Source organism: Podarcis muralis, chromosome 12, assembly GCF_964188315.1.
Source record: "Podarcis muralis chromosome 12, rPodMur119.hap1.1, whole genome shotgun sequence".
NCBI lineage: Eukaryota > Metazoa > Chordata > Lepidosauria > Squamata > Lacertidae > Podarcis > Podarcis muralis.
Genome location: NC_135666.1, coordinates 60545424 through 60554260, shown reverse-complemented (window position 1 = coordinate 60554260; position 8837 = coordinate 60545424). Strand labels below are relative to the sequence as shown.

Here is an 8837-nt window from a genome sequence, read left to right as displayed (position 1 = left end):
AGGAATTATGAGGGCCTTTTTCCATCAGGCCACTCATAAACTTAATATCTAAACTCTCAAGCCAGCTTCCATAAATTCTCCCTTCCTTTCTAAGGCCAAACTATCTCCTGCATCTGTTCATCTTTTCCCCTCATCATGGATCCAAGAAAAGTTCACAGTGACATACATGACCAGGTCAAGCCTTACTTGAACTTAGCTAATTCTGAAGATCGAGTCTTCCTTCGGGAATCATTAGGAAACATAAATAATTCCTTACTACACACAACAAACAACATTTGTGTAGGTGAGGCTGGTGATAAGCTTCTGAAAGATCCAAGCAAGGAGAACAATTTTGAGAATTGTAGTGAGGAAACGGAACAATGTCAGAACAATATCCACGAACTGGGATGCAATAGCCTGAAAGTAACTGAAGAGATGAGGAATCAAATCAATGAAAAGTGTAAGGAGGCATTTGAAGTCCTAGCTAAAGGTGAACTTCAGAAAGCAGTTCATTTGTTCACTGAAGCCATTGAGTTGAATCCACATATTCCTAGTTCCTATATTAACCGGGCCAATATCTTTATGCAGTTGCAGGAGGCACAGGCTGCCATTAAAGACTGTGACATAGCCATTGAACTGAATCCCAAATCAGCAGAGTCATACAGACTGCGAGGGAAAGCATTCCAGAATTTGGGGCATTGGGAAGAGGCAGCCTGTGATCTTGCTTTAGCTTCTAGACTGGAGTATGAAGAAGAAGCCAATGCTGTGGTAAGAAGATTGAAGTTAGGGTTTCAAAGAATATCTGAGACCCGTGCAAAGTGTGCCTTAAGATACAAGGAATCTGAGTTACTGGAGCAGGTTAAGAATGTAGAGGCAACTTCAAAGGATGATGCAGAAGATCAGAGAGAGAAAGATTTTAGCCCACTATTAGAGAATAAAACAGCAAATGGCAAACTAGATCATGAGGATGAGTTCCAATACATGCTAAATGAAAATGTGGAGACAGTTGAGATGTGGAAGCAAACCAATGAAAAAAAGAAAGAAGCCTTTGATGCAGTGGATAAAGGTGAACTGCAAAGAGCCATTGACCTGTTCACTGAAGCTATTGAATTAAACCCCCAGTCTGCCAACTTGTATGTTTGCCGAGCCAGTACCTTTCTAAAGCTGCGTATGCCACATGCTGCCATAAGCGACTGCAATCAAGCTATAAAAATAAACCCTGATGCAGCATTACCATATAAGTGGCGCGGGGGCGCATTTCATCTGTTAGGATACTTGCAGGAGGCCGCTAAAGATCTTTCTTTGGCCTGTCAGTTGGATTATGATGAAAATACATATACCATGTTGAAGGAGGTAGAAGCAGAGACCCAGTCATTCACTCAATGTTGGAGAAAGCATGAAGAAAAATGTAATACAGAATCATTTACGGAAAAGATGGAAAGGATGAAAGAAGCCCTTGTGGACCCAGAGAGTACACAGACAAAGATTCCATTGAAAACACCAAAACACCAAGATACCATTTCAGAAGAACAAGAAAGGAGTAAATTTAAACTCTACCAAGAAAAGGAAGTTCCATATGATCATGCCCAAGAACATGAACCATTTATTCATTTTCCAGAGGAACAATGCAAAGCCTATCCTCTGTATGCTGCAGAACAGGAGAAAGGTCAACTCATAGCACATGAAAAATACGAAACATCTGACGTTCAGGAACTAGACATTCAGAAGGGAACTAAGAGTGATTCTGAATGCATTAAATCAGAGAGTGAGGAGAGTGAATTGGAAATTGATACTGAAGAGGTGATTGAACCAGATGAAGATGTTCCTCAAGAGATGGGAGATGAAAACTTGAAAGTAACAGAGGAAATGCGAAAACAGGCCATTGAAAAGAAAAGAGAAGCTATTGATGCAATCAATAAAGGCGAACTTCTTAAAGCTTTAGATCTGTTCACTGAAGCTATTAAGCTAAACCCACACCTTACGATTTTATATGCAAACCGAGCCAAGGTCTATATGAAGCTTCAGAAACCAAATGCTGCAATTAGGGACTGTGACAAAGCCATACAGATCAACCCTGATTCGGCTCAGCCCTACAAGTGGAGAGGAAGAGCATTGCAGCTACTTGGTTACTGGCAGAGGGCTGCTAAAGACCTAGCCTTGGCCTGCCAATTGGATTATGATGAAGAATCCTATGCCATGTTGAAGGAGATACAGCCAAAGGCTCAGAAAATTGCCAAATACTGGCGAAAGCATGAGCGGAAACTTGAGAAAAAGAAGTACAAGGAGCTTCTGGAAAGCCTTCACAAAGTTTGTGAGAAGCATGGAAGACCACAAAGTATACTTGCAGGATCAGAAAGTGATGACAAGGTAGCCACTGAAGACCAGAGAAGGGCTTGGAAGGAAACCATGAAGGAATGGCAGGGAGTCAGACACACCGTCCTGAGGAAACAGGAGGGAATGTCCCAGGAAGAGGTGGGAAGAAGTCTGCAAGAAAGTATATGGATACAATATAGGTCTTATGAAAAGGAGACTGATGAACAAGAAAACTTTCAGCAGAAGCTACTGAAGGAGCAAGAAAGAGTTCAGCACAAGGAAGTAAAATACCAGGGAACAGTCCATCAGAAAGAGCTGGAGGAACAGTTAAGAGCCCTTCAGCAGGAACTTGAGGAAAAGCTTAGAGCTTATCAAGAAGAACTGGATGAAGAGGAGAATTCTCTGAGAAGGTTATTAGAAGAACAGGAAAAATCACATCAGAAGTTACTCTATCAGCAAGAAAAAGCTTACAAAGTGATCCTAGAAGAGCAGGCAAAAGCTCAGCTGCTAGCTCTGGAGGAACTAGAAAGAGCTCAGCAAGCAGCTCTGGAGGAACTGGCAAAAGCTCGACTGACAGCCCTGAGGGAACAGGAAAGAGCTCAGCAACAAGCCCTTGAGGAAGAGGAGAGAGCTCTGAAAGCTCTGGAAAGTGCTCATAAGCAAGCACTGGAAGAACAGAAGAAAGCTCATGTGGTTGCCATGGAAGAACAGAAACTGGCACACAAAAAATCTCTAGAAGAAAAGATGATGGCTGAGGCAGCTCTGGAAGAACTCCAGAGAACTCAAAGGAAGTTTCAAGAAGAGCGAGAAATGGCTGAAAAGAAAACAACTGAAGAAAAAGAAAAAGCTCAGAAGACCCTAGAAAAAATACAAAGTGCTCAAAAGAAGGCTGTGGAGGAACAGGAAAGAGCCCAGAAAGCCCTAGAAGCTTTAGAATTTGCTCATAAACAGGCTGTGGAGCAGCAGAAAAAAGCTCAGATGGCTATCATGGAAAAAGAGCAAGCACAGAAAAAATCTCTAGAAGAAACAAGTATGTCTGAAGCAGCCCAGGAAGAACTATCAAGGGCTGAAAGAAAGGTCCTGGACAATCAGAAAGCAATGGAAGAAAGAAGGGTGCTTCAGAGAGGCCTAGAAGAATTAGACATTGCTCAGAAGAAGGCTGTGGAGGAACAAGAAAGAGCTCAGAAAGCTCTGGAAGCTCTGGAAAGAGCTCATAAGCAGGCACTGCAGGAACAGGAGCAAGCACAGAAAAAAGCTCTTAAAGAAAAGAAGATGGCTGAGGCAGCTCTAGAAGAACTCTCAAGGGCTCAGAGAAAGATCCAAGAAGAGCAGGAAAGGGCTGAAAAGAAAGCAATGCAAGAAAGAGTGGCACTTCAGAAAAGACGAGAAGAATTAGAGATTACTCAAAAGAAGGCATTGAAGGAACAGGAGAGAGCTCAGAAAGCTCAGAAAGCTCTGGAAAGAGCTCACCAGCAGGCGCTGGAGGAACAGAAGAAAGCCCAAGTGGCAGCCATGGAAGAGCAGAACCGAGCCCAGAAAAAAGCTCTAGAAGAAAAGAAGATGGCTGAGGCAGCCATGGAACAACTCCTGGGGATTCAGAGAAAAGTCCAAGAAGAGCAGGAAAGGGCTGAGAAAAAAACAGTGGAAGAAAGAGAGGTACTTCAAAAGAGCCAAGAAGAATTAGAGTTTGCTAAGAAGGTGGCCCTGGAAGAACAGGAAAGAGCTCAGAAAGCTCTGGAAGCTCTAGAAAGAGCACATCAGCAGGCACAGGAGGAACAGAAGAAAGCCCAGGCGGCAGCCATGGAAGAACAGGAACTAGCACAAAAGAAGTATCTAGAAGAAAAAAAGATGGCAGAGGAAGCCCTGGAAAAACTCTTGACTAAGGTTCAAAAAGAACAGGAAATGATTGAGAAAAGAGCAATGGCAGAAGAAGAGAGAGCTGAGAAGACTAAAAAAGAATTAGACATTGCTCAGAAGAAGGCCCTTGAGGAGTTGGAGACAACTAGAAAAAAGGCCAGGGAGGATGAGGAAAGAGCCCAGAATGCTCTGGAAGCTCTTGACAGAGTTCATAAGCAGGCATTGCAGGAACAGGAGCAAGCACAGAAAAAAGCTCTTAAAGAAAAGAAAATGGCTGAGGCAGCTCTAGAAGAACTCTCAAGGGCTCAGAGAAAGATCCAAGAAGAGCAGGAAAGGGCTGAAAAGAAAGCAATGAAAGAAAAAGGAGTTCTTCAGAAGAGCCGAGAGGAATTAGAGATTGCCCAAAAGAAGGCACTGGAGGAACAGGAAAGAGCTCAGAAAGCTCTGGAGGCTCTGGAACGAGCTCGTAAGCAATCATTGGAGGAAAAGAAGAAAGCCCAGGTGGTAGCCATGGAAGAACAAGATCAAGCCCAAAGAAAAGCTTTAGAAGAAAAGAAGAGAGCTGAGGCAGCCATGGAACAACTCCTGAGAGTGCAAAAAAAGTTTCAAGAAGAGCAGGAAATAGCTGAAAAGAAAGCAGTGGAAGAAAAAGAATTACTTCAGAAGGGCCTAGAAGAATTAGGGATCGCTAAGAAGAAGGCTCTAGAGGAACAGGAGAGAGCTCAGAAAGCTCTGGAAGCTCTAGAAAGAGCACATCAGCAGGCACAGGAGGAACAGAAGAAAGCCCAGGCGGCAGCCATGGAAGAACAGGAACTAGCACAAAAGAAATATCTAGAAGAAAAAAAGATGGCAGAGGAAGCCCTGGAAAAACTCTTGACTAAGGTTAAAAAAGAACAGAAAATGACTGAGAAGAGAGCAATGGCAGAAGAAGAGAGAGCTGAGAAGACTAAAAAAGAATTAGAATTTGCTCAGAAGAAGGCCCTTGAGGAGTTGGAGACAGCCAGAAAAAAGGCCAGGGAGGACGAGGAAAGAGCCCAGAATGCTCTGGAAGCTCTTGAAAGAGCTCATAAGCAGGCATTGCAGGAACAGGAGCAAGCACAGAAAAAAGCTCTTAAAGAAAAGAAGAGGGCTGAGGCAGCTCTAGAAGAACTCTCAAGGGCTCAGAGAAAGATCCAAGAAGAGCAGGAAAGGGCTGAAAAGAAAGCAATGAGAGAAAAAGAGGTAGCTCAGAAGCCCCTAGAAGAATTAGAGATTGCCCAAAAGAAGGCATTGGAGGAGCAGGAGAAAGCGCAAAAAGCTCTAGAAGCTCTGGAAAGAGCTCATCAGCAGGCACTGCAGGAACAGAAGAAAGCCCAGTTGGCAGTCATGGAAGAACAGGAACTAGCACAAAAAAAGTCTCTAGAAGAAAAGAAGATGGCAGAGGCAGCCCTGGAAGAACTCTTAAGGACTCAGAAGACATTCCAAGAGGAGCAGGAAAGGGCTGAGAAGAAAACAATGAGAGAAAAAGAGGGAATTCAGAAGCTCTTAAAAGAATTAGACATTGCTCAAAAGAAGGGCCTGGAGGAAAATAAAAGAGCTCAACACAAGGCCTTAGAGGAACAAAGGATAGCCCAGCAGGCTATGGAAGAGCTGGAGAGAGCACATGCTAAGTCTATAGAGGAACAGCAGAGAGCTCAGATGATAGCCTTTGAAGAACAGCAGAAAACTAAGATGATGCATATTGAACTGGAGGAAACTCGGAACAAAGTGTTGGAGGAACAAGAAAGAGCACAGAAGAGAGCTGTAGAGGAACAAGTGAAAGCTCAACATATTATAGAGGAATTGACAAAACTTCAAAAGTCAGCTCTGGAGGAACAAGAAAGAGCTAGGAAGGCAGCCCTAGCAGAGCAGCAGAGAGCGGAGATGATGCTTAAGGAGCTGGAGGAAAGACACAGAAAAACCTTGGAAGAACAGGAAATCATACAGAAGAAGGCCCTTGAGCAACAAGAAAGAGCCCATCTTGCAACAGAGGAGTTAGCAAAAGCTCAAAAGTCAGCTCTTGAGGAACAAGAAAGAGCTAGGAAGACAGCCCTAGCAGAGCAGCAGAGAGCCGAGAAGATGCTTAAGGAGCTGGAGGAAAGACAGAGAAAAGAACGACAAAGAACACAGAAGAGGACTGTTGAGCAACAAGAAAGGGTTCGTCTTGCTCTGGAGACATTGGCAAAGGCTCAAAAGTCAGCTGTGGAGGAACAAGAAAGAACCCGGAAGGCAGCCCTAGCAGAGCAGCAGAAAGCTGAAATGATGCTTAAGGAGCTAGAAGAAAAGCAGAGCAAAGAACGGCAAAGAATGCAGAAGAAGGCCCTTGAGCAACAAGAAAGGGCCCATCTTGCTATGGAGGAATTGTCAAAGGGTCGAAAGGCAGCTCTGGAGGAACAAGGGAAGGCTCTGAAGAAGGCCCTGGAAGAACAGAAGGCAACTGAAAAGGGCACGGTAGTATTGGAGGGAGCACAGAAAAAGGCCTTGGAGGAAACAGAAGCACAGACTAAAAATCCATCACAAATTCAGGAACCTGTTTTTAAAAGGATTCATGAGGCATGCAAGTTCATACAGAAACTGGGTGCTAATGAGCCAGAAGGAGCTCCTAGAAAGCTCTGCGTTGAGCAAGGAAAGGCTCGCAAGAACCTAGAACAGAAAGAACACCAGCAACCACAGAAGGGCCCGGATCATGACAAGAGTTCACGAAGGCCATTCTCGGACTCTGTTTTGGACTTTTTCCAAACAGATTAAATTCCAGAACTCTGATCCTGAATGAGGGTTAGGGAGGGGAAAAGATGGACTGAATTTGAAAGTCATCTGCAGGTACTGTGTTAATGAAAGTAAAACTGGGAAGGAAGGAAAAAGAAGAGAAATGTTTCTATTTTTAAAGTGTTCCCATACACACAGTATTTTTTTTAGGATTAAATCATTCCTGTCCACACAGCAGCACTGGGTCCTCAAACAGACAGATAGTCATGAATGCACAATGTTTTTTCATATCATCATGAGTGCCTCAGGGCTTAACTCCTGAGCAGGAGTTGGTTGGTTCCTCCCCAGTCACTACAAATAGCATCTAGGAAGCACCTGAGTGCACACATACTAAGTATTTTTTATAGTTGATCAGATTTTAAAAATAAAAGATTCCATTTTCTACCCAGTGTTTTAAACATTAACTAATATTTTTCAAAATATTACAATATTTTCCCCTGCTCAAATGCTTCCCTACCACCCATGACAGATTTATTTATTTATTTTAGAAACACAAAAATATTAGATACAGGGGGGGAAACGATGTTCATTTAGATGCGGATGAACAGAATATTTAAGGCACAATTAGAAAATGGGTAAAATAAAACATTTGGCTTCTTAGTTTGAGTATTTTCAAGACTCATTCTGATTCAAATAAACATTTCAACCCCTTCTCTGAGTGGGAGCCTCATTCCCTTGCTCCTTTCCTCAGTCTATGAGGTAAGAAATCTACAAATATTTGGTTAATCTCCATGCTGTTTCTACAATGAAAAGAAATGTGTTGGTATTTTCATCCCATCCTATCCCATCCTAACATCCTATGTTAAGGGGACTGAATGGACAGACGGCTTTGAAAAGGGCCATGTTGCACATTCATAATAATAATAATAATAATAATAATAATAATAATAATAATAATAATTTATTATTTATAGCCCGCCACTTCCCCAGCCACTCTGGGCGGCTTCCCAAAAAATATTAAAATACTGTAATACATCAAACATTAAAAGCTTCCCTAAACAGGGCTGCCTTCAGATGTCTTCTAAAAGTCTGGTAGTTGTTGTTCTCTTTGACATCTGGTAGGAGGGCGTTCCACAGGGCGGGTGCCACCACCGAGAAGGCCCTCTGCCTGGTTCCCTGTAACTTGGCTTCTCGCAGTGAGGGAATCGCCAGAAGGCCCTCGGCGCTGGACCTCAGTGTCCAGGCAGAACGATGGGGGTGGAGACGCTCCTTCAGGTATACTGGACTGAGGCCGTTTAGGGCTTTAAAGGTCAGCACCAACACTTTGAACTGTGCTCGGAAACGTACTGGGAGCCAATGGCATCTAATTTAATGTGAAGACTGGTTGTGGTTTTGGTATCAACAAAATTCAAATCCCCAATGAACAGATTTCAGATTTCCAGCCTCCAAACCTACTCTTATCTGTCAGGGAATCATAGAATCATAGAACTGTAGAGCTGGAAGGGACCACGAGCTCATCTAGTCCTCGACCTGCAATGCAGGAATCTTTTTGCCCAACGTGGGACTCAAACCCACAACCCTGAGATTAAGAGTCTCATGCTCTGTCCACTGAGCTATAGAATTTGATAATAAAACAATAACTGAATGTAGTGCTTTTTTCGGGGCAGACTCAGGGAGACGCATACCCCTAAACATTTTGTGAATCTAATGGGAGAAGAAACTAATTTTTTAAAGAAAAAATTAGTTTCTTCTCTAGCATGGTGAATTTTCAGTTCTGCTGCTACCCCCGATGGCGGCCTCATTTCCTTTCACAGTGTTTCCTGAGTCTCAGATGGAAACGAGCATTTAATGTGTGAAGCAGTGTACTGTATTTATTTTTCCCAATTTGAAATATAAAATGGTGGTTTTTGTTATGTACTGAAGTTCTCTCCCTGGGCCAGCAGGGGGATACTGTAGATAGTTTT

The 8837-nt window shown here is 43.1% G+C and overlaps 1 protein-coding gene across 1 annotated transcript; it reads left to right on the top strand.

Moving 5' to 3' along the window:
* Positions 1-7482, top strand: LOC114607064 (uncharacterized). The gene has a single exon (XM_028749820.2). The coding sequence runs from the start codon at positions 136-138 to the stop codon at positions 6913-6915; it is 6780 nt and encodes a 2259-aa protein (XP_028605653.2). The 5' UTR covers positions 1-135; the 3' UTR covers positions 6916-7482.
* Positions 7483-8837: the final 1355 nt, after the last annotated feature.